The 27,402-nt window shown below is 41.3% G+C and overlaps 1 protein-coding gene across 1 annotated transcript in view; it reads left to right on the plus strand.

The window, feature by feature from the left end:
- Positions 1-2,857: 2,857 nt before the first annotated feature.
- myripb (myosin VIIA and Rab interacting protein b) overlaps positions 2,858-27,402 on the plus strand; it is a 180,605-nt gene continuing 156,060 nt past the window's right edge. Inside the window, exons 1-2 of the mRNA XM_014180725.3 lie at positions 2,858-3,284; positions 22,140-22,321. Coding sequence (XP_014036200.1) covers positions 22,212-22,321 — 110 coding nt within the window. The 5' untranslated portion in view covers positions 2,858-3,284; positions 22,140-22,211. The remainder of the gene's footprint in view (positions 3,285-22,139; positions 22,322-27,402) is intronic.

Below are 27,402 nucleotides of genomic sequence, written 5' to 3' on the forward strand. Positions count from 1 at the left end.
CGGTAGTGTATATATATACATATTTTTAAAATATATTTAAAATAGAGATTTCAGAGTAAATGCCTAAACCTTACCCTGCCTCTGATTCCAAAGGTTGCAAGTTCAAATCCAGCGATTTAAAGTTTTTATTTTTATTTTAAGTCTATCACAAACCTTAATCCTTACCTTAAAATATTTTAGTTTATGCTTAAACTCATCCCTAACCTTAAAAATACTGAGTTAATGTTAAACTTGACCTTAAACACTCAACTTCTAAATTTGACATTTGAGAAACATGGATGAACGTCTTATTCAGAATTGAGACAGAGAGCTAGTTGCTCTACTTATGAGTGGAAATACTTGGAAATAGATTTCCTAAATTAAAATAATTTTGCATCTCAACTTTGGGGGGCAAAATAAATTCAGCCGTGGGACGTATTTGGCCCGCGGGCCGCCAGTTGACAATCCCTGCTCTAGCATGAGGCACCTTGATGTACCAGTACACCCCCTGAACAGGATTTCAATCTGTTGTAGTTAGTAATGTAATGAGTAGATATGTATCCGTACACTGTAAAAGATTCTCCATGTCAATTAACACATTTGGATTTGTATATCTAGGCCTAACAACCATTGTAATGACAGAATGTTGATGGTGACAATCTAGTGTTCATTTTTCAAATGCTAATGCCATGATAACTACTGTAGTTGGTCCTCAAAGGAAATAAAGTAGATGGTATTCAACAGAAGTTAATGAACTTTCCTATCTCTTCCAGTTTGCTTCATTAGCTGCAATATGTTTCATACACTCACTGTAAGCTAATATGAAGTATTTCTGAAAATGTAAGTAAAGTGGCTGTAATAAAGACGCTCCCTCCCAGACAAGTGATTTTTGGAACACATTAATTATGGATCCTTTAAAGATGTCCACAATGACTAGTCCTGATGATTCATAGGGGTTCAGGTCTACATGAAGGACTTCTACAATGCTAGTGAATAATTGTGAGTTCTTCTGTTAAATTTTATATGAAGAAGAGATCCAATGCAAAATATGAATGTGAATTGTATATTTTTAGACAGTTATAACTTTTAAATGTGTGTGCACATCATGATATATTGTATTTACATTTTATTTATTTATTCAAAAATAAGATGAAGTAATCTGCACCCTTGGTTTGGGGTTTTAACTGTTTAGTCTTGCCTCAGAGGGAACATAAGCAGACAGGTATAGACAGGAACCTACAGTATATCTGGGATGAAATACTAAGTTCTGTCAGGGTGTTGGGTGTGTATTGGTAGAGAAGTCAGGTGCAGAGAGCAGAGAGTTGTGAACAGGCGCACACTTTATTGAGGCAGGAGAAAACGGACGCAACTGCGTCAAAACCTCCAGCCACAATAGCAAAAGTACAGAGCGCAAAACACAGTCACAAAAGCAAATGATATCAAATAAACATACTACGCGCAATAACACGGATCATAAACACCAGCCTGGCGCGTAACCTCAAACACGTAACACGAAACAATATCACACAAAGACATGGGGGGGAACAGAGGAATAAATATATGCAGTGTGATTGGGAATGTAAACCAGGTGTGCAGGGAACAAGACAAAACAAATGGAACAATGAAAAATGGAGCGGCGATGGCTAGAAAGCAGGTGACGTCGACCGCCGAACGCCGCCCGAACAAGGAGAGGAGCCGACTTCGGCGGAAGTCGTGACAAGTTCTGTCACTCCACTTCCTTCATTTGGAGGTCCAGGATAGGCTTCCATCCAAAGCACAGTATTTTTGTCAGCGTTAACTTATTTGATTGTGTGTAGTACTCTTCATTTGTGTTGAAAGTCTGTAATACTAGTTTGAACACAGAGAGTGAAGAAAAATCCCCAGAGGTCCCCACAGGGACATCTAATCTGTGTAAGGCACCATAGCTGTCTGTCTGTTGTGAGTGTCAGAGAGTGGAGGAAATGGGATGGATCTTATTCATGCTGTTCTCTTTGCTGAAATCAAAAGTGCTTTGCTGTCTTCTTCTTTTTCTCCACTACATTTCTCTCCTCAGCACTTTCCTAGCAGATCAAGCGTTGATAAAGAGACAAAGCCTCCACCTTCTCCTTAGGCTCCTTTGTGGCTTCTGTCCAGATCTCTGCACACCACCCCAGCCACTGCTCACCCCCCATTTCGCAATCCATTGCTGAGGGTTTATGTGCCAAGCCCTGATTCAGCAGGAGCAACGATTGTTTATGCTGAGATGGTGATGTTTTCAGAGCAGAGGGAAAATCTATGTTGACACACTAACTCTGCTCCCCACTTGATGAGGCTATATAGTAGAATGTTTATCCAGATTTATGAGGTTTTGGTTGGTAAAGACGCAGTTATTTGTCATTGGGGGTTGGCTTGAACAGACTGAGTTTTTGAACTTCTAAATGACTTCTACCCACATTTGCATAATATGAAAGTTTCTCATTTTCTATAGCCTACTCATCAGTTTGTTCAGGGTTGCATGCATGGCAGAATGGTAAACTGGAAAGAAAGAGGGTCTGTAAAGAACAGGCTTAATTTGCATTTGAATGGAGAATATGCACTGCCCCCCTTTGATTTCTAAAGCAAAGTCCAATGAATGTTATCAGCTCACCATCAAGCCTACACGGCAGAATTGTTTATTCATTTCGCGTTAATTGAGTTCTTTGAACCAGCGGGCACCAAGAGAGACAAGATAGATACTGCATGTCTAATTAGTTTACCATGCCTTTGTCTCTTCACGCACATCTCAACAGAGTGCCAGTGGCGTTATGAATGAACGCACCGCGCGAGTTAATTCTGCGGTAGCAGGGCTCGCGCTGCCTCCTCGAGTACCGGTGTCGGCTTGAGGCTCTCTGATTGGCTATCTCACAGCATGCCCAGGTGCTGACAAGAGGATGGAATCAGCAGCTGGATCTCACTGCGTTGCATGACAGAGACACGGAGAACGAGGTGCGCCTTGCTATCTTTCCAGTTTTATGCCACCCAGATATTTTTTAAGTTGGCAGGAGAATTATCAACACAAGGAGAACAAATATATGTAAATTCTCACCTCAGCGGGTCTGCGCCCTCTCAGTTTAATTCAAACCTCGTGACTCCTCAACGGTTCATGCTGCAACCGCTGCGTAGGGAAAATAACCTGAAGGCAAGGCAGTCAAAGTATCTGAGAGACATATCTGAAGGAAGTTTACCCTTGTGCGCTTATCTGAACGCATCCTCCCACGTTGTGTGTCTGGGAGAGCGCTCTATTTGGAGTCTGTAGCTGGCGGTCATCCGGCGCCCATTGATCTCGTGTAAGTGATCGATTATCAATTCAACTTCTCCTTTTGAGTTATTATAGTCTACCTTTGCGATATGATCGCAAGTAGCATTGCCCAATCTAGCATGCCCAGATTCAAGATTGAAATTAACTTTGTCCTTGTTGAGAAATAGATAGACAGAGGCTACCTTGCATGATAGGCCTATCTATACGTTTGTTTAACTCGTTATAGCCTATCCAAATGGACAGATATAACATGTTTTTTTTAATTCATTAGCCTGTTTTCTGATAAAGGTGACACCACATAGCGGGGACCGAAATCCCCTCACCACATTCGTTTATCAACGCCACCTGTTATGCATGTTGATCACTGATGTTGATGCATGACATTGATAATGTGTTTCAATGGGATGGATCGCTGCACTGCAGCAATTGAATTCACGAGGTTCGAGTTGATAATACAAGATTGCGTAGATTACACCCAGATTTAAATGTCAATGTAGTTATAGCCATAGAAATATAATCTCATTCATGCAACATGCATAAAGAGACCTGGCAATCGGTGTAAATGCGACATATCTGGCACAACATGGTCAATTTTCAGGATGCATGATGCAGCGGTAATATGCAGGCTAATATAGGTAATTCTTAACAAGTGTTTGGATGCCTCTGACGGTGCAAGGAGGAGTAGCCTAGGTCAAAACCATGGCAATGAATGAATACGCGTGAGAGTGAGTCACGAGAGCGGATTGGGGGGGATTTAGATCAATGGAAGAATGTGACGTGTGTCAGGCTGCCAAAAAGTGACGGCTTGCAGTCATACCTTCAGGGGGCGTGTCTGGACTGGGGGACTGGTGGGAGTTATATTACTAATGTAATATTATATCCCATTATGTATACTTTGTATTTGGAACCTTAATATAGGCAAAGCAAGCATGCATACTGAGAGTTGGCTGCAGACAGTGGTATCTGTGATGCCTAGACTTAGTGATGCCATTGTTCTCACCTGTTGGTCAGCAAGGTGATGTGTGACAATGTATGACAATACAGACTGCAAAATGCTAAGCGTTATTATCTTATGGACACATAAAAAAAACAGGCCTTATTATAGTACTGCAACTGTCTATCTTTGATTGGCGAGATATTGTCTTTAAATTCAACAATATCCTACTCTAGGTTAACAATTGGCTACTCACAATAATTAACATCAATATGCCACATTGTGTACATCTGATAGCCTATAATAAACATTGATAGCCTATTATACACCTGTATGGTGTTTTATGTTGATGTTAACATTCTAGGATCCTGTCTCCTTTTTAATTCACATGTATTTGGTGAAAGGTGTTTTTGTGTCAAGTGATGTCATCAGCACAGTTACACAGTAGTTTATTCACAGAAACCGTTGGATACTGCGCTGCGAGCCGGTTGCGAATACAATGCAGCTTATTCTCACCTTGCCGCCTACTATAGAGGGTGGTAATTGGGAGGAATGCGCAGGGTGTGATAGGATGTAAGACAGTGACAAATGATCAGGTGTTCTTCCCAACCTGAAACCTGTGTTCCCACGTACAGGGCCCAGAATAGGTCCGAAATGGCACCCTAATTCCCATAGTGCTTGGCTCTGGTGAAAAGTAGTGCACTATATAGGGAATAGGGTGCTGTCTATGTATTCGGTTGCTTTCACACACGCTATCTCCAACATTAACCCTGAAAGCAGAGAGCCTTGCTATTCGTCACACATCATAGGCCAATGGATAAACTTCAAGTGGCTAAATCCTTTCATTTTATTCATAAGATACATCTTAGAATTCAAATTTCCTTCTCACTCAGTGGATGCGTAACAAATGGCACCATATACCCTCCATATTGCACTTATTTTGACCAGAGCCCTTTGGGCCCTTGTCTAAAGTAGTGCACTATTTTCAGTAAGAGTGTCATTACGGATGCAGATAGTGAGAGCTGTTCTCTCCCTTCTGGTTGAGGGTAAGCACTGATCCTTAAGCTAGCCTCCGAGAGGCTAAAACAAGCAGTTAATTTAGTGCTTGGCTGCCCCTGCCCTTTGAGCTCACAGGCCTGCTTGTTATGCATTCATCTGCTGTGGAGCCCTAGCTGGGTTGCGTTGACACCATTACTGTATGTAACAGACAACCTAGCCAACATACAATAAGGTTGTCAGTGTGTGGTTTCATGTCACAATGTGTTAGTAGGTCTGTGCATAATATCGTGTGTGGGTGGATGGATGTACCCGTGTCGATGTATGTGTGAATTTCAATTTGAGTGTGTGGGTTTCTGTCTCTGAAGAATAGCATACACTCCTAACCTTGGACATCCTCAGCTGAGATGTTCTTCAGTCTGACCCAGTTCCATCCGGTATCCACAATCCTGGCCTGTATGTTGCTGTTACATACTGTATCTATTCAATACATATGCTGTCAATACACATGTTGTTATTATTGTCTCTCATTTAGTCACACACATAAAGGCCAGTGAAGTCAAGGCTGAACAACAACTAGAATTGGTTGTTTACTTAAAGAGAAAGCATCAATTGAAACACTAGATAAATATAGCTGTAAGCAGCAATGAACGGGGTTCACAGGATGACCGAAAGGACACGAGATCAGTTGGATAACAAAGCAAGCCTATCATGTAGGAACTGTCTTCCTTTTGTGCAATCATGAGTCTAAATACAAAATCTAGAGTGAATCTGGCTCATAGTTCATGAGGAGATGAGGATTGCAGATGATTTTGAGCATTAGCATTACATATGCAAATAATGAGTTGTGAATGGTTTCCTTTTTTTATATCAATACCAAATTCAATGTGGTTAATCTTAGTGATGTCCATGATAGCGATGACAAGTTTCAAGTTGATAGGCCACTGTGCAGTGGATTTACAGTGGTTTAAATGGACATGTAAAATCAGATTTTGAATTGTCTGACTGGCTGAACAACACCTTATCATCTGAAGCTGTGGAATATCATCACCCAAGACCTGCCAAATCTCTACATTCATTTTTTGTTGTTTTTACAGCATCTTTGAGATTCTCTTTGTAATGACAAGCGCTATATAAAATACATCTATGATTATTATTGTGATGAGTCCAAAAACCAAATTTAGAGTGAATCTAACTTTTAGTCAGATTTGTTATGATTATTTTAAGCATTAGCGTTACATAGTTCAAAAAGTGAATCGTTAATAGTTGCCTTCTTTTTTAAGATATCAATGCCAAAGTTAACATGGTTCATCGTGGTAATGTCTTTGATACCCTAAACAGTTTCAAGTTGATGGGCCATTGTGAAGGGGTTTTTCAAAGGGTTTAAATGGAAACATAAAATCAGATTTCCTGAGTTATACATTTCTCAGCCATCTCTAAACCAATCCCTTATCTTTTCTCAAACTAAATTAAGAGATATACCAAGGGCCTACATACTGAATGTGTTGTTATTGGGAAAGGTTTTCAAAAAAGAAGGCACATTTGTTCAGCATGAGTAAAGACATGTACAGTGAGGGGAAAAAAGTATTTGATCCCCTGCTGATTTTGTACGTTTGCCCACTGACAAAGAAATGATCAGTCTATAATTTTAATGGTAGGTTTATTTGAACAGTGAGACACAGAATAACAACAAAAAAATCCAGAAAAATGCATGTAAAAATGTTTATAAAATGATTAGCATTTTAATGAGGGAAATAAGTATTTGACCCCTCTGCAAAACATGACTTAGTACTTGGTGGCAAAACCCTTGTTGGCGATCACAGAGGTTTCTTGTAGTTGGCCACCAGGTTTGCACACATCTCAGGAGGGATTTTGTCCCACTCCTCTTTGCAGATCTTCTCCAAGTCATTAAGGTTTCGAGGCTGACGTTTGGCAACTCGAACCTTCAGCTCCCTCCACAGATTTTCTATGGGATTAAGGTCTGGAGACTGGCTAGGCCACTCCAGGACCTTAACCTGTTATGGATAGGGGGCAGTATTTTCACGGCCGGATAAAAAAACGTACCCGATTTAATCTGTTTATTACTCCTGCCCAGAAACTAGAATATGCATATAATTGTTTGATTTGGATAGAAAACACCCTAAAGTTTCTAAAACTGTTTGAATGGTGTCTGTGAGTATAACAGAACTCATATGGCAGGCCAAAACCTGAGAAGATTCCAAACAGGAAGTGCCCTCTCTGACCATTTCTTGGCCTTCTTTATTCTCTTTATTGAAAACAGAGGATCTCTGCTGTAACGTGACACTTTCTAAGGCTCCCATAGGCTCTCAGAAGGCGCCAGAACGTTGAATGATGACTTTGCAGTCCATGGCTGAAAAACAGTAGCGCATTTGGATAGTGGTCAATCTGAGAACAACGAGACGGGCGTGCACGTGAAGAGTCCATTTTAGATTATCAGTCTTTGAACGAAAACAACGACTCCCGGTCGGAATATTATCGCTATTTTACGAGAAAAATCGCATAAAAATTGATTTCAAACAGCGTTTGACATGCTTGGAAGTACGGTAATGGAATATTTTGAATTTTTTGTCAGGATACACGTCCGCGCGTCACCCTTCGTTACCCTTCGGATAGTGTCTTTAACGCACGTACAAAACGCCGCTATTTGGATATAATTATGGATTATTTGGAACCAAACCAACATTTGTTGTTGAAGTAGAAGTCCTGGGAGTGCATTCTGACGACGAACAGCAAAGGTAATCCAATTTTTCTTAGAGTAAATCTGAGTTTGGTGAGTACCAAACTTGGTGGGTGTCATAATAGCTAGCCTGTGATGGCCAGGCTATCTACTCAGAATATTGCAAAATGTGCTTTCACCGAAAAGCTATTTTAAAATCGGACACCGCGATTGCATAAAGGAGTTCTGTATCTATAATTCTTTAAATAATTGTTATGTTTTTTGTGAACGTTTATCGTGAGTAATTTAGTAAATTCACCGGAAGTGTTCGGTGGGAATGCTAGTTCTGAACGTCACATGCTAATGTAAAAAGCTGGTTTTTGATCTAAATATGAACTAGAGTGAACAAAACATGCATGTATTGTATAACATAATGTCCTAGGAGTGTCATCTGATGAAGATCATCAAAGGTTAGTGCTGCATTTAGCTGTGGTTTTGGTTTTTGTGACATTATATGCTAGCTTGAAAAATGGGTGTCTGATTATTTCTGGCTGGGTACTCTCCTGACATAATCTAATGTTTTGCTTTCGTTGTAAAGCTTTTTTGAAATCGGACAGTGTGGTTAGATAAAGGAGAGTCTTGTCTTTAAAATGCTGTAAAATAGTCATATGTTTGAAAAATGGAAGTTTTCGGATTTTTGAGGAGTTTGTATTTCGCGCCACGCCCTATCATTGGTTATTGGAGCGGTGTTCCGCTAGCGGAACGTCTAGATGTAATTAATGTGCTTCTTCTTGAGCCACTCCTTTGTTGCCTTGGCCGTGTGTTTTGGGTCATTGTCATGCTGGAATACCCATCCACGACCCATTTTCAATGCCCTGGCTGAGGGAAGGAGGTTCTCACCCAAGATTTGACGGTACATGGCCCCGTCCATCGTCCCTTTGATGCGGTGAAGTTGTCCTGTCCCCTTAGCAGAAAAACACCCCCAAAGCATAATGTTTCCACCTCCATGTTTGATGGTGGGGATGGTGTTCTTGGGGTCATAGGCAGCATTCCTCCTTCTCCAAACACGGCGAGTTGAGTTGATGCCAAAGAGCTCCATTTTGGTGTCATCTGACCACAACACTTTCACCCAGTTGTCCTCTGAATCATTCAGATGTTCATTGGCAAACTTCAGACGGGCATGTATATGTGCTTTCTTGAGCAGGGGGACATTGCGGGCGCTGCAGGATTTCAGTCTTTCAGGGCGTAGTGTGTTACCAATTGTTTTCTTGGTGACTATGGTCCCAGCTGCCTTGAGATCATTGACAAGATCCTCCCGTGTAGTTCTGGGCTGATTCCTCACCGTTCTCATGATCATTGCAACTCCACGAGGTGAGATCTTGCATGGAGCCCCAGGCCGAGGGAGATTGACAGTTCTTTTGTGTTTCTTCCATTTGCGAATAATCGCACCAACTGTTGTCACCTTCTCACCAAGCTGCTTGGCGATGGTCTTGTAGCCCATTCCAGCCTTGTGCAGATCTACAATCTTGTCCCTGGTATCCTTGGAGAGCTCTTTGGTCTTGGTCATGGTGGAGAGTTTGGAATCTGATTGATTGATTGCTTCTGTGGACAGGTGTCTTTTATACAGGTAACAAACTGAGATTAGGAGCACTCCCTTTAAGAGTGTGCTCCTAATCTCAGCTCGTTACCTGTATAAAAGACACCTGGGAGCCAGAAATCTTTCTGATTGAGAGGGGATTAGATACTTATTTCCCTCATTAAAATGCAAATCAATTTATAACATTTTTGACATGTTTTTCAGGATTTTTTTGTTGTTATTCTGTCTTTCACTGTTCAAATAAACCTACCATTAAAATTATAGACTGATCATTTCTTTGTCAGTGGGCAAACATACAACATCAGCAGGGGATCAAATACTTTTTTCCCTCACTGTACATACAAAGTGGGGCGGTGGATATGTGAGAATGCTTTTTAAGTGAGAATGCTTATAACAGTGCCCCCTGTACACCAATCGGTGCAATTCTATTGGACCAAGTTCTCATGGACTCTAGTTTCTGTGTGCCAATTAGAAAAAAGTTAGCAATCTATGCGTGACTTTTTTTCACCATGTCAAGGAGAAAAAAAACGTGAACCCCCAATCAGGAGTTGCATTGTGGAATTGATGGTGTCTGTGTTGATGACTCATTAGTTCGGGTTAGGCTATCCATGTATTGGTGATGTAAAACTAGGGAAATTCCACAGTAAAGGAATGATTCCAGAGTTTTTCTTTATTTTCTACATTATAGAATAATGGTGAAGACAGAACCAATGAAATAACACATGGAATAATGTAGTAACCAAAAAAGTGTTAAACAAATCAAAATATATTTGAGATTCTTCAAAATTAGCCACCCTTTGCCTTGATGACAGCTTTGCATACTCTTGACATTCTCTTAACCAACTTCATGAGGTAGTCACCTGGAATCCATTTCAATTAATAGGTGTGTCTTGTTAATTTTTGGAATTTCTTAATTTCTTAATGTGTTTGAGCCAATCAGTAGTGTTGTGACAAGGTAGGGGTGGTATACAGAATATAGCCCTATTTGGTAAAATACCAAGTCCATATTATGGCAAGAATGGCTCAAATAAGCAAAGAGAAACAACAGTCCATCATTACTTTAAGACATGAAGGTCAGTCAATACATCAAATCTCAATAACTTTTAAAGTTTCTTCAAGTGCAGTCGCAGAAACTATCAAGCGCTATGATGAAACTGGCTCTCATGAGGATCGCCACAGACCCAGAGTTACCTCTGCTGCAGAGGATAAGTTCATTAGAGTTACCAGCCTCAGAAATCGCAGCCCAAATAAATGCTTCACAGAGTTCAAGTAACAGACATCTCAACATCAACTGTTCAGAGCAGACTGCATGAATCAGGCCTTCATGGTCGAATTGCTGCAAGGAAACCACTACTAAAGGACACCAATAATAAGAAGAGACTTGCTTGGGCCAAGAAACAAAAGCAATGGACATTTAACTGGTGGAAATCTGTCCTTTGGTATGATGACTCCAAATTTGAGATTTTTGATTCCAAGCGCTGTGTCTTTGTGAGACGCGGAGTAGGTGAACAAATGATCTCCGCATGTGTGGTTTCCACCGTGAAGCATGGAGAAGGTGTGATGGTGTGGGGGTGCTTTGCTGTTGAATCTGTCTGATTTATTTAGAATTCAAGGCACACTTAACCAGCATGGCCACCACAGCATTCTGCAGCGATACGCCATCCCATCTGGTTTGCGCTTAGTTGGACTACCATTTGTTTTTCAACAAGACAATGACCCAAAACACACTTCCAGGCTGTGTAAGGGCTATTTGACCAAGAAGGAGAGTGATGGAGTGCTGCATCAGTTGACCTGGCCTCCACAATCACCCAACCTTTTGAGATGGTTTGGGATGTGTTGGAGCGCAGAGTGAAGGAAAAGCAGCCAACAAGTGCTCAGCATATGTGGGAACTCCTTCAAGACTGTTGGAAAAGCATTCCAGGTTAAGCTGGTTGAGATTGCCAAGAGTGTGAAAAGCTGTCATCAAGGCAATGGGTGGCTACTTTGAAGAATATAAAATCTGAAATATATTTTGATTTGTTAAAGACTTGTTTTGTTTATGACATGATTCCATCATTTTAATGGCTTCACAATTATTCTACAATTAGAGAAAATTGTAAAAAAACACAACAACAAAAACATGAATGAGTAGATGTGGCCGAATTTTTGACTGGTTCTTTATGTCAAACCAAAACCATTTTATGTCAAAGTAAAAAAACAACAACATAGAACTCTATGCCCAAGGACTACTTTTATCTTTATGCAGGTCATTTCACAAAAACAAATAATGGAAGAACTGTGTAGATGCAAAGATTGTTAACAGAATTACAGTCAAATCTCCCTCAGTTTTGTTAAATACAGTGCTTTCAGAAAGTATTCACACCCCTTGACTTTTTAAAAACATTTTGTTGTGTTACATCCTGAATTTAAAATGATTGAATTGTATTGAACTCTACTGTGCTGTTCTCTACTGTGCTGTACTGTGATGTCCAAAGTTGTGAAACATATACATTCTTTCTGCAGGCATCTTTGAATCTTAATTCGGAGTGTAGACAGTGGCTTCAGAAAGTATTCATACTCCTTGATTTTTTTCCCCACAGATTTTGTTGTGTTTCAGCCTGAATTAAAAATGTATTCAATTGTTTTGTTTTTCTCACTCATCTACACAGAACAACGCATAATAACAAAGTGAAAAAATGTCTAAAACCATGTTTGCTAATTTATTGAAAATTAAATATAGAAATATCAAATTTACGTAAGTATTATTTTTGTCACTGGCCTACTCACAATACCCCATAATGTCAAAGTCTACTTATTATTTCAAAATATTTACAAATTAATGAAAATGTAAGAATCTGAAATGTGTTCAACAACTTTGTTACGACAAGCCTAAATGGACTCACTCTGTGTACAATAACAGTGTTTAACATGATTTTTGAACGACTACCTCATTCATCTCTGTACGCCACACCTACAATGATCTGTAAGGTCCCTCAGTCAAGCAGTGATTTTCAAACACAGATTCAACCTCCAAGATCAGGGAGGTTTTACAATGTCTTGCAAAGAATGGCACCTATTGGTAGATAGGCAAAAATGAAAAAAAGCTTACATTGAATTCCCCTTTGAGCATGATGAAGTTATTAATTACACTTTGGATGGTGTATCAATACACCCAGTCACTACTAAGATACAGGCATCCTTCTTAACTCAATTGAAGGAAGGAAACTTTAAAACAGTTACAGAGTTTAAGGGCTGTGATAGGAAAAAACTAAGGATGGCTCAACAACATTGTAATTACTCCACAATACTAACCTGATTGACAGAGTGAAAATTAGGAAGTCTGTACAGAGTAAAAATATTCCAAAACATGCATCCTGTTTGCAACAAGGCACTAAATTAATACCGCAGAAAATGTGGCAAAGCAATTAAGCTTTTTGTCCTTTTGTCCAAAGTGTTATGTTTGGAGCAAATCCAATACAACACATTAGCTAAAGGGTAGAGCTGCCGCTTTCAAGGAGCGGGACTCTAACCTGGAAGCTTATAAGAAATCCCCCTATGCCCTGCGACGAACCATCAAACAGGCAAAGCGTCAATACAGGACTAAGATCAAATCGTACTACACCGACTCTGACGCTCGTCGGATGTGGCAGGGCTTGCAAACCATTACAGACTACAAAGGGAAGCTGTAGTGGAGCAGGTTGAGCGCTTCAAGTTCCTTGGCGTCTACATCACCAACAATCTAACATGGTCCAAGCACACCAAGACAATAGTGAAGAGGGCATGACAAAACCTATTCCCCCTTGGAGACTGAAAAGATTTGGCATGGGTCCTCAGATCCTCAAAAGGTTTTACAGCTGCACCATCGAGAGCATCCTGACAGCTTGCATCACTGCCTGGTATGGCAACTGCTCGTCCTCCGACTGCAAGGCACTACAGAGGGTAGTGCCTACGGCCAAGTACATCACCGAGGCCAAGCTTCCTGCCGTCCAGGTCTTCTACACAAGGTGGTGTCAGAGGATGGCCCTAAAAATGGTCAAAGACTCCAGCCACCCTAGTCATAGACTGTTCTCTCTGCTACCGCACGGCAAGCGGTACCGGAGTGCCAAGTCTAGGTCCAAGAGGCTTCTAAATAGCTTCTACCCCCAAGCCATATGACTCCTGAACATCTAATCAAATGTCTACCCAGACCTTTTGCATTGCTCCCCCCCCCCCCTTTCTACACTGCTGCTATTCTCTGCTATTATCTATGCATAGTCACTATAATAATTTGATTTGGTTACTGAGTACCACTCTCCATATTGTCAAGCATAGTGGTGGCTGCATCATTTTATGGGTATGTTTGTAATCGTTAAGGACTGGGGAGTATTTCAGGACAAGAAAGAAATGGAATGGAGCTAAGCACAGGCAAAATCCTAGACGAAAACCTGGTTGTCTGCTTTTCACCAGACACTGAGAAATTTAATTCACCTTTCAGCAGGACAATAACCTAAAATAGAAGGCCTAATCTACACTATTGCTTACCAAGAAGTCAGTGAATGTTCCTGAGTGGCCAAGTAACAGTTTTGACTTAAATCTACTTGAAAATCTATGGCAAGACCTGAGTGGCTGTCTAGCAATGATCTACAACCAATTTGACAGGGCTTGAAGAATTTTGAAAAGAATAATGGGCAAATGTTGCACAATCCAGGTGTGGAATGATCTTACCCAGAAAGACTCACAGCTATTATCACTGCCAAAGGTGTTTCTGCAAAGTATTTACTCAGAGGTGTGAATACTTATGTAAATTTGAGATTTCTGTATTTAATTTGCAATACATTTGCAGAAATATCTAAAATCTTGTTTTCACTTTGTTATTATGGGTTATTGTGTGTAGATGAGTGAGGAAAAACAATTGAATCAATTTATTAAAAATTTTTTAATCAAGGGGTATAAATACTTTCTGAAGGCACGGACTGCGTCAAGTTAAGATTCAAAGATGTCTGCAGAAAAAACATCTATGTTTCACAAGTTTAGACATCACAGTACAGTAGAGTACAGTAGAGTACAATACAGTACATTATACACTATTCACTACTTTTACTGTACCGTACTCTACTGTGCTTCACTGGAATGTGCTGTCCAAACTTGTGAAACATTGTTGTCTATGATTGGTTCCAATTTGGTCTGGCCAGGGCGGACTGACCAAATTTAAACTACTTTTCAACTTCCATGGATGTTCCTTGTCAGTCAGTGCTCAGTAGGTGCAGATGCTGGTTACAGTAAATGGAAAGAGGGGGCTCATGGGTGAGAGAGAGATGAGCTGAACATGATTTCTGTACTCTGATCTCCCATTGTAGCCAATTGAATTGCAGTATTCCGTTATAGATTTTTCGGTAATTATGTTACTGAATGGGTAACAGAATTCTGAGTTTTAATAATAATTTAAAAAATTATATATACAGTATATCAGTTAAACTAGGCTTTGGCTGTATCCAGATTGTCATACCTTCATACCGACCTTGTGCCGTACCAGGATATTCGGTAATACCACCGACACTGAACACAAGGGGCACTGTCTTCAAACCCCACTTATACTCTGTAATCCGAAGGTTAGCAATGCTAAAAAGTACATGTAAAATCCCATAGAGAATGCTAAATACTAACAAGCGCATAGCGAAAATTTGGTACAGTTTCTGACCTAAACTACACAAGTATACAAGTAACTCAAAAATACTACTCACAGTTTACTGCACGCATGAAACAAATATTAGCCAGCAAGGCTCTTGATCCAGGAGGGGGTCCTCTGCTGTTACCAAGCGAAAGCTTGATTAAGGAAGAAGCTAACAACTTAGCTAGATAGCTAACTTGCTACTAAATTAGCAAACCAAATACACAACTTAGAGCATTTAGCACATTTTAGACAGTTAATTTAATAGTTATAAGATATCTAGCTGGCAAACATTTAGTTGTGAATTCCATACTGTAATTAGATCACCTGGCGCGTGCTGCACAACAGTAAGTGACTCACAAGGCTCTGGTCTCTCGTCATTGTATGCTTGTAAACCAACACCACGTGACTGGGGACTTCCATAAGCTTCATAATAATGTGACAGGTGAGATAAAGAACATTGTGTTCTTCATCTTCTAATGTTTCCAAATACTCTGGTATACGGTATAGCGTCCAAGCTGGTCTACCTTCTTAATTGTTACTTGTGTAACTTTCATTATCCTCCCTGCTCATGCGGCAGAGAAATGTGAAAATATCTTAGATATACATTTTTTGGTAGCAGAATTACAAGGCAATGTTTGTTATAGAAGGCAAATAATTTATCCAAAACGAAATATCTGTTGATATTAGTTGGCCGGGGTCTTCACTTCAACATGATTGTATTTTGATTTATTTCTAATACCTTTTTTAAGACTTTTTCTGGTAGACATTTTCTAAGACCCCTTTTCCTTATGTTTGACCAGAAATCAAAGCATTACTTAACTAATTTTTAAGATACATTTTTCAACCATTTTCTATCTATGCCTCCATTTCTCCAAAATATAGAATTAGCTTTCATTTGACACTCAATTTGACATGCTCCTATAATGTTGGTACTGTTGGGTTCGACATTTTGAACATTGAGATATTAAATAAATGATAGAGAAGAAGCATAGAATCAAAGGAGAAAGTTAATGGTTCTCTGAAGAATGCTTTGGAATGTGTTGATGGAGGAAAGCAGAGCGATGTGTTGATATAGGGAAGACAGATGGATATTGGTGGATTAGGTGAAGGAGGGGTTGAGGTCAGGAGGTGAGGGGTGAGGTCAGTTCCCCCTAAGGGAGTAATCAGGGTTTAGTATCTGGTTACTTTCTTTCCTGTGGAGCCATAAACTGTAAGAAGGAGGAGTGTCTTAAGTGGAATATATATATCTGAGTGGGACAAATGTTGAGTTGTCTGTTTTCAGCTGTGCAGAACCTTGGTTATTAAAGCTTCTCTAGTGTCCGTGAGTTATTTACTCTGAAGAATAAGAACCTAACAGTACGTAGGGGAGTAGGTTGAACTTTCCCGTAGACGTTGATCTGGGGTTCGTTTTGCATTACCCCCAAGAATGGTTAAGGTTAGGAATGGAGGCTGGGGGTGGGGGAGCTGATCCTAGATCTGTACCTGGGAAAAACGTCACTCTGAGCGTAGGCTTTCTGTATGGGGCTGTCTGATTCCCTGTCTTTAGTAGACATAAGTCACATGACACCTGTTGTGAGTTGGTATGTTATTGTTTTCATTCACTAGTGCATGTAATGACTCACTGAAAAAAAGCGACCTTTTCTCTTAGCTCTTTGAAGTAGATTTAGCTATTGTCTGGGAGTTCACATGTCTTGTAGGATTGCGATAGGCCATACCCATTTTATAAGACATTGAAACGTTGTGGTCACAATCCCCAAGCACCGTAGCAGATCAGCACAGTTTGGTATCTGTAGATGGGTCCCGCTGCAACATCGAGAGCATCCTGACCGGTTGCATCACTGCCTGGTACGGCAATTGCTCGACCTCCGACCGCAAGGCACTTCAGAGGGTAGTGCGTACGGCCCAGTACATCACTGGGGCAAAGCTGCCTGCCATCCAGGACCTCTACACCAGGTGGTGTCAGAGGAAGGCCCTAAAAATGGTCAAAGATACCAGCCACCCCAGTCATAGACTGTTCTCTCTACTATCGCATGGCAAGCGGTACCAGAGTGCCAAGTCTAGGACAAAAAGGCTTCTCAACAGTTGTTACCCCCAAGCCGTAAGAGTCCTGAACAGGTAACCAAATGGTTACCCGGACTATTTGCATTGTGTGCCCCCCCCAACCCCTCTTTTACGCTGCTGCTACTCTGTTTATCATATATGCATAGTCACTTTAACTATACATTCATGTACATACTACCTCAATTGGCCCGACCAACCAGTGCTCCTGCACATTGGCTAACCGGGCTATCTGCGTTGTGTCCCGCCACCCACCAACCCCTCTTTTTCATCATATATGCATAGTCACTTTAACCATACCTACATGTACATACTACCTCAATAAGCCTGACTAACCGGTGTCTGTACATAGCCTTGCTACTCTTATTTTCAAATGTCTTTTTACTGTTGTTTTATTTCTTTACTTACCTACACACACACACACACACACACACACACACACACACATATATCTATATATCTATATATATATATATATATACCTTTTTTTCGCACTATTGGTTAGAGCCTGTAAGTAAGCATTCCACTGTAAGGTCTACACCTGTTGTATTCGGCGCACGTGACAAATAAACTTTGATTTGAAATATTCCCTATTCCCTACATAGTGCACTACTTTTGACACATTTGGGACGCAAACTGTGTGTAACTCGCACATCCCACCCACTGTGCTGCTGGATTCAGGAATGCATCATCAATGGAAACGGTCTTGTGGGCAGTGTGAACGGTGGCTTCCACGGAGCCTAAACTCTGAGTCACCGCGGCGAGCAGATGCGCACTGACACACACACACACTCAAACACACTCAAACACACACACAGGCGTAATTGAAGCCCTCCACCCACTGTCCTTGACATGGCTACAAAAAGCAGGACTGAATAATTGCTTCCCCCTGTGGTTTGTGGGTAATGATGCATTTCCCCTCCTCTAGTCTATACAGTAATTGTATTTTGGGCCCTGGTCAAAAGGAGTGCACTATATAGGGTATAGGGTGCCATTTGGGATGCAACCTACGACTGTACTATCTACCTACCTATATGGCCCTCCCCAAGGCAGATGCAGTACAATAGACCAAATACCGCTGTTCTTTTCTCCTACTGTACGTCAGAGACAGAGCAATCAGCTAGAGGAAGTCCAGAGCCAGGGGTAGGATGATTGATGGCCTTGTACTGTATTCTCCCCTTGCTCTCTCTGTCATCACCAGGATTCTTTTTTTATCAGGAGGGACACGGGTATTGTACCACGGGGTGCCTTGAAGCCACTCGTGTGCATCTGAACAGGATTCAGAAAATGTGTGTTAAGAAAGCAGGTTCCAATCAGGCAGAAATACAAGGAAAGAACAGCATGGTATTGCAACCTTCAGAGTGGGATATACAATAGAAAATACCAGGACACTTTCCCACTGTGGACATTAGGAGATGGAGGTATTGAAGTATTTTTTTTTTTCCATTCACTGTGCCTGACTTAGCAATAGGTGCCGGTACTCATTTTGGGTGCCAGTACTGTTTTAAGCTATATTTACACTGCTTAAAATGGGCTGTTTATATATATATTTTTTTATATATATTTTTATATATATATATATATATATATTTTTTTTTTACAAATAAAAACATTTTTATATAGTAAACACTTGGCCTTCTCTTGATTTAGTGAAATAATTAGCACCCCAGTAGTGTAGGGGTTCTATCCTCCAATCGGTGGAAGGAGAAACCAACTTTTGAGTGTTATGGAAGTGGCTAGTCTTCAGAGGTGTAAGGATAATTAGGAGTCTGAAACTTGGGTATTTGGTGCAGTGTTAGGTGCAGGAACTTTTAAGCTAATATTCTATAAGAGGTGCAGGAACTCAAGTAGTAGTTCATTTAAGGTGCTGGAACGCACTACCGGTGTGCTCCAGCCCAAGTCAAGCAGCAGTGGTAGAAAAAGTACTAAATTGTCATACTTGAGTAAAAATAAAGATACCTTAATTGAAAATGACTCAGAATTGAAAGTCACCGAGTAAAATACGACTTGGGTATTTGGTTTTAAATATATTTAAGTATCACAAGTAAATGGAATTTGTAAAATGTACTTACAGTTGAAGTCAGAAGTTTACATACACCTTAGCCAAATACATTTAAACTCAGTTTTTCACAATTCCTGACATTTAATCCTAGTAAAAATTCCCTGTCTTAGGTCAGTTAGGATCACCGCTTTATTTTAAGAATGTGAAATGTCAGAATAAGAGTAGAGAGAATGATTTGTTTCAGCTTTTATTTCTTTCATCACATTCCCAGTGGGTCAGAAGTTTACATACACTCAATTAGTATTTGGTAGCATTGCCTTTAACTTGTTTAACTTGGGTCAAACGTTTCGGATAGCCTTCCACAAGCTTCCCACAATAAGTTGGGTGAATTTTGTCCCATTCCTCCTACCGACTTCAACTGTAAGTATCAATAGTAAAAGTATAAACCATTTAAAATTCCCTGTATTAATCAAACCAGATGGCACCATTTTTAAAATGTATTTTTATTGACAGATAGTCAGGTGCACAATCCAACACTTAGATTTCATTTACAAACGAAGCATTTGTGTTTAGTGAGTCTGCCAGATCAGAGGCAGTAGGGATGACCAGGGATGTTCTCTTGATAAGTGTGTGAGTTGGACCATTTTCCTGTTAAAATGTAACGAGTACTTTTGATTTCCAATTAGATAGATTTGACATGGCAAACGGCAACTGTCACCTTCCAGTCTGCAAACAACTGGATATATTGCCTACCCATCCATCCTTCCATGGGGCGGCAGGTAGCCTAGGGGCGGCAGGTAGCCTAGGGGCGGCAGGTAGCCTAGGGGCGGCAGGTAGCCAAGGGGCGGCAGGTAGCCAAGGGGCGGCAGGTAGCCTAGTGGTTAAAGCATTGGACCAGTAACTGAAAGGTTGCTTGATCGAATCCCCGAGCTGACAAGGTAAAAATCTGTCGTTCTGCCCCTGAACAAGGCACTGTTCCTAGGCCGTCATTGTAAATAAGAATTTGTTCTTAACTGACTTGCCTTTTTAAATAAATAAAATTAAAAAACCTTGTCAAAAAGGTTCTGATGAGGCTTGAGCAAGACTGCGTAAAGAGTGAGAGAGAGAAGAGCGGAGAGGGTCTTCATGTAGTCTAGGTCAATAATGTAGCACATAATTGTCGGATCTTATGAATCTCCATCCCCTCTCATCTCACTCAATAGGGATGTGCTGCATCCACCCTCATACGCTTGTACCATATGATTACTTTATTGTAAGTTTCAAACATAGAAATGCATTTTGTGAGGTCATCAATATGCACCGATGTGCCATTTTTGGCCGATATCGATATCCAATATTTTCTTTGCCAAAAAACTCGATAGCGATATTTATTTATTTAAAATTCGTAGTGGCCTTTTAAGTTAAATAGTTGAAACACACACTGACCAAAAAGTTATTTTGTTGGCATTTACGTATGTCAACATTACCAGTAAAACATAATCAAAACCTATTTCTTTCACTTGCTGTGTTGTTTTGTTGTTCATTTGTTCAGTCGTTTCATTCTCAACCAGTATTTCATCATACATGTCAAGCAGTGAAGTTTCAGCTCTGTCTGTCTGTGGCCTCTTCTGTCGTGGGTCCTCTTACTCGGTGCACACTGCCACTGTGTCCGTTTCCATTTTGTCCAGCTGTGTCTAACATTTCACGTAAACCCTGTTTCTTGTCTGCATCGACGTAGTGGCCCTTATACCTAGCATCGAGCATGGTGGCGACACAGTAAAGAGGCTCAGAGAGAATGCCACTGAATCACTTGTTCACAGCCTCTAGTAGAGTACTTTTGCAAGTTTTAACCCGACGGTCTGTGTTGGCAATTTTGTTGAGCAGGCGTTTCAATGCCATGACAGAGGGTATCACGTCTGCTGGAGATGCAGTTGATGAGCTTATTTCTCGAGTCAGTTGTTTGAATGGAGCTAGGAGTGTGTTCATGTTTACAAGTTTCAAACATGTTCTCAAATGCCATTAAAATGGCAGCAGCGGTATGAGAACCAGCACATTCTTGAGCATGCAATACGGCTTTCCTCAGTACGAAATCCTTGTCAACCCACTGTGCTGTCAGACTCAGCATGCTCATGGGGCTGACATCGCTGGTCCAATTGTCAGTCGTGAAGCTAATAGCAGTGACAAGTAGCTCATGGATGTGCATTTCACCAATACTGTGTAACTCCGGTAGGGCAACATCTGAAAAATAGTGCTTACTTGGTAGTGTGTACCGGGGCTCGAGGTGCTCGACCAGTCGGCGAAAGCCAACATCATCCATGACAGAGAACGGTTGATTGTCAAGGGCAATGAATTCCATGATCTTGGCTTTAATGGATTTCGCCTTTGAGTTGTCTTGCTGAAATGTTCTTACTCTTTCAAATGACTGCTCGACTTGAAATTGTTTAGTTGTTGGAAGTGTGCGCTTAGTTTTTTTTCTGCTTTTGTTCTAAGTAGTCACTGAACGTCTGGGGGTGATGCACTTTCAAATGAGTAGTTAGGTTTGTGGTATGAAAGATTTCACTTTTTCCCCTCGGGAAATATTAGCAGCATAAACGTTGCAGATGGTCTTTTTATTATCTTGTTTTGAAACTTCAAAATAGATCCACACAGCAGACATTGTGGGCTAGGTTAGGAATGCTGCGTTGCACGTGTAGTGCTATATTTTTCGTGGCGTCATTACGTCATCTACCTACGTTATATAGGTATGCAGGTCAGCTTTGACATCGGTTTTGCACATTGGCGTTAAACTGGTCATCGGGCCGATGCCGATATTGGCCTTTTTAGCTAATATCATCCGATTCCGATATGCTTACCGATATATCATGCATCCCTAGTCATCAATACACTACAGTACAACATAACACAATGCAAAACCGCTGGAACATTTAATGTAGAAAGTCTTGATAGACACAGTTATGGACCATCTCCACCACTTCTCTCTCTAAACCCCCTCTACCTCCTCCCCTGTGCAGGGTTGTCCCTGCCCCGGCCTCCCGAGTGCCCCCCTGCAGCAGTACTCCGTGGCGTTGGCAAGGCCAGGAGAGATGGGGCGCAAGCTGGACCTGTCGGGCTTGACGGACGATGAGGCAGAGCATGTGCTGAAGGTGGTGCAGAGGGATATGAAGCTGAGGAAGAAGGAGGAGGACAGGCTCAGGTGAGCTGGGGAACTGGGGGGATTGATGTGGGGTCGGGAATGCAGGATGGGCCCCCCCCCCATTGTGTTAAGAGGGATTTGCTGTTAAGATATTTGAGGACATGTACGATATTTGCTAACATTTTACTCCTGTGTCAACCAATTTACCACAAATTAACGAAAATGTGGTGCCCCCAGGACTCTACCTGGTATACGATCCCCCTTTAATACACACATTTTTGCTGATAGCTGTGCTATCCTAATCTGTGACATACCTACCTGACTTTTTCTGAGTTTGGGGAAAGATAGTTGTGTTGATGCTTCTGGATGTAAAGAGGGAATAAGTTGTGACTGTCTCTTACGCCTAGTCAGACTGTGTGGATGTCAGATACTGTAGGGGTCTCGGGGTCAGGTCTCAGAGTGCCTCAGAATGCTGTTCTTCTTCACACACCCCTGAGAGATAGTTCCTTCTGTCAGATGTGACAGGCTTCCTCCCTCTCCTCCTTCTCCTCTGGTCCCTCTCTTCACATTTCCTCCCGACCTCCATCCCTCACCCTCTGACAGGCTGTAATTACAACAGGGGCATATTCATTCCGGAAATCGTTTACTGTTTTTAAGAACCAAAAGGAGGAAAACAGAGCAAACCAACAGTTTTCTATTGGACAAATTCCGGTAGGTCCCGCCCCGTTTCGTTCCGTTTGCTTCCGTTTAATAAACGTTTTGCAACAGAGTCGGCGTGATGATTACACCCCAGTCTTACTCCCTCTCCTCCTTCTCCTCCCCCTCTCCCCTCCATCTCTCCCCCTCTCTCTGTGTGACAGGCTGCAGCTAGGGGATACAGTGTTGTGATGTTGACAGTCTCCTGTGGGGAACTGTCATCAAATGTATTGGCAGATCAGACCGTCTGGTTTGTGATGCATCAGCAAGCCCATGCTTCGATGATCCTGGTGGATTGCCTCGTGCCATTCAGAAATGATTATACAGATCTATCAAACTGAATATGGAAATACGTGTACATATTTGAGGGTTGTCAAGTTTCACTTCCTACAGCAGTTTATTTTTTTGGTAAAGTATTATGCTCCCCTGTCCCCACGTTTGATCAAGAGCCCAATAGTGTTTTTCCACTGTATTGCAGTAGCTTTTTACACTTCTTGACAGTTTTATCTTATAGGCCTATCATACTACAGAACACCACAGGGATGACCTGCCACGGAATGATGTGTATTGGAATTTTTTCAGTTGGTTATATAATAACGTTATTATATCTTGCGTTGCCAGACTCTGTAGTCTCACATTCACTCTGCTTACGAGGGTAGGGCTGAATCAAGGATACATTATTATTGACCAGACAGCAGGCAGCTGAGGTTTTGAGTCAGCTACACTTCTGGGCCTCGTCTAATCAAGACTGGGCTACAGCTGGCTCGCTTCTCCATGAATTACTGTGAGATACAATATTTTCTCTCTTGCAAACTCTTTCAAATGATCAAAAACAAAGAAATCTTTGAAAAACACAATGTCGAGCCAATATTGGTGTTTCTCCCCATTTTAAAAGCTAAATGGATGTAAGGATGTGAAAACATGCACATTTTCATTGGCAATACAGGGGCTCATGAAATAAATAATCAAGGTAGCTTAGTTGGAGACGCAATCTGGAGCAAAGTGTTTTGAAAGACTGTGTAACTGTCTTAAATATACTAGAAGCCCACTGACAACAAACTGAGTTACGTCCTTTGTTTTCTTTGTTCGATTTGGTGTCTATATTCTTCCGAAAAGTAATTACGTTTAGTTTCTCTGTAGACTCTCTCTCTCTCTCCTCTCTCTCTCTCTCTCTCTCTCTGTTTCATAACAGAATCAACGGTGTGCAATAATCTTTGCTCTCGAGAAATCGATTGTTCCCAGTCGAGGGCTCGCTGAGCAGTGCTGAACACCCGCTCAAATTCAGTCACATCTATCACTCTCCTGCGGTTGAGGTTGGTTTGAGTGCAGGGAATGCTGGGAGCTCCATACAGTTAGGTTCAAGTGCACAATAATGTCTTAATGGCAGTGATTTCATTTTCAGGGGTCCACTTCTTTGGCACAATGACTGAGGCCAATGCATCTCAAGAAGCAGACCACATGCACAGTCAAATCACACCGACTGGGACAAGTGTGTTCTCTCATTTCATGGCTGTTTTACATTATGAATGATTCTGATTCGACTTGGATTTTCAACCCTAGCAGAAAATTGTGTGGTAATCTGCGTGACAATCATCCAGAGATGTCTATGCTGTATTAGAATCACAATGACAGTTAATAGAAATATGGTTTGGTGTGTCTGCTAGTATAAATGTACAGTGCATTCGGAAAGTATTCAGACCTTTTCACTTTTTCCACATATTGTTACAGCCTTATTCTAAAATGATGAAAAAAACTATATTAAATCCAATCTACACACAATTCCCCATAATGACAGTGAAAACATTTTGTATTTAATTTTTTTTATACAAATTTAAAATGAGAAATACCTTCTACATAAGTATTCAGACCCTTTGCTATGAGCCTCAATTGAGCTCAGGTGCATCCCTTTTCCATTGATAATCCTTGAGCAGTTTCTATAACTTGATTTGGAGTCTACCTGTGGTAAATTCAATTGATGGGCATGATTTGGAAAGGCGCACACCTGTCTATATATAAAATCAAGCCATGAGGACAACGGAATTGTCTGTAGAGCTCCTAGACAGGATCGTGTTGAGGCACAGATTTGGGGAAGGGTACCAAAACATTTCTGCAGCATTGAAGGTCCCCAAGAACACAGTGGCCTCCATTCTTAAATGGAAGAAGTTTAGAACCACCAAGTGCTGGCCACCCCACCAAACTGAGCAATCAGGGGAGAAGGGCCTTGGTCAAGGAGGTGACCAAGAACCTGATGGTCACTCTGACAGAGCTCCAGAGTTCCTCTGTGGAGATGGGAGAACATTCCAGAAGGACAACCATCTCTGCAGCACTCCACCAATCAGGCCTTTATGGTAGAGTGGCCAGACGGAAGCCACTCCTCAGTAAAAGGTACATGACAGCCCGCTTGGAGTTTGCCAAAAGCACCTAAAAGACTAACCATGAGAAACATGATTCTCTGATCTGATGAAACCAAGATTGAACTCCTTGGCCTGAATCCCAAGTGTCACATCTGGAGAAAACCTGGAACCATCCCTATGGTGAAGCATGGTGGTGGCAGTATCATGCTGTGGGGATGTTTTTCAATGGCAGGGACTGGGAGACTAGTCAGGATCGAGGGAAAGATGAACAGAGCAAAGTACAGAGAGATTCTTGATGAAAACCTGTTCCAGAGCGCTCAGGACCTCAGACTGGGGTGAAGGATCAACTTCCAGCAGGACAATGACCCTAAGCACACAGCCAAGACAATGCAGGAGTGGTTTCGGGACAAGTCTCTGAATGTCCTTGAGTGGCCCAGCCAGAGCCCGGACTTGAATCTCTGGAGAGACCTGAAAATAGCTGTGCAGCAGCGTTCCCCATCCAACCTGACAGAGCTTGAGAGGATTTACAGAGAATAATGTGAGAAACTCCCCAAATACAGGTGTGCCAAGCTTGTAGCGTCATACCCAAGAAGACTTGAGGCTGCAGAAGGTGCTTCAATGAAGTACTGAGTAAAGGGTCTGAATACTTATGTAAATATGATATTCCTGTTTTTTTATTTTTCACAAATATGCAAGCATTTCTCAACCTGTTTTTGCTTTGTCATTATGGACTATTGTGTGTAGATTGATGAGGGATTAAAAAATATATATTTTAGAATAAGGCTGTAATGTAACAAAGTGGAAAATGTCAAGGGGTCTGAATACTTTCCGTGTGTGGTGTGTGTGTGTGTGTGTGCGCTTTCATTCAACCGTCATTGATCTATTTGTGCCGGGCACCTGCTTAATAAGAAGGATCAACCCAGAATTCCACATTTCACAATGTTCCAAGTGACTAGGTTATAACACCAAAAAACAAAGCCGGTTGTTTTCCTTTTGATATGAAACACAGTCATAAGGAAAGTACTGTTGTTAACATTACATTAATAATAACAAAGCTATTGTACCTATGAAAACAGTAGCAGATGGTAGTTTGGTTGTTTCATGGTGTCTTCCCCCAAACAAACGAGGGCGAAACCCCCCAGGGGTTTTGCCCTCCATGCGTGGCTGACGTTTGTTTCTTCTTTCTTAAATGACGCCAGCCCGTCTGAGTTATAAAGTGTCCCATGAATCCTTCACAAGGCTAATTAACAAGTCTCAGCTGGCACTTTGAATGCTCCATTTTAATTTCCCTAGTGTTGTCTACTAAGAAATGTTTAGAAACTTAATTGATATTACCTTCTGTCAGATAAGTACTGGCCTGTCAGAAAAATGTAAATATTCAAAAGATGTGCATGTAATCAAACCTGGGTACAATCTCAGCTTTCCTGGACGAGTGAAGTTCTGCAATGTAAGTCCCGGGTTGACCTCAACAGTGAAATGAAGTGACTTCTTAAACGTGCTACGTGTTTCTACTACTACTGCTGAAGCTGAGTTTTGTCATTGATTGTAATGCCAATGAGTTAAATTGTTTAGAATGGATTGCTACTGTATGTCAACATTGTTAAATATTGGCATGCTCAGTCCTACAGTATATTTCCGTTGAAAATGCTTGATCAAACAGCACTGTGAGCTGTTGCATCAAGATGTGTTCCATTCTCTGATTGAGTGTGATCATTTTGACCCAATTAGGATGTACAGTTACAGCATTAGCTGTCCAACCTCTGGCCTGTTTCCACCTTCCACACTCCAGCCAGCCTGCTGGAGTGTGTCTCATTAAACCAGCACAGGGAATAGAGTCTTAGCCCCAGAGCCCAGTCAGAGATGGATTGCTTAATAAACAGCACTATGACTCCCAAGGGCCAGGAGGAATGATAAAAACAACTATCCATCCACCACTCTTTGTTTCCAAGCTTCTTCCCAGATTTTTCTCTCTTCTTTGCTTCTGCCTGCGGTAGCAGTAATTACTTCTGGAGATACAGGAGATTGAGCCATTAAAGGACTCTGCCTTTTCCTGACATGATAACGCCAATTACTCTCCCCGTGCTCCGTCTT

The sequence above is a fragment of the Salmo salar genome, chromosome 29, assembly GCF_965601325.2.
Source record: "Salmo salar chromosome 29, fSalSal1, whole genome shotgun sequence".
Lineage (NCBI taxonomy): Eukaryota > Metazoa > Chordata > Actinopteri > Salmoniformes > Salmonidae > Salmo > Salmo salar.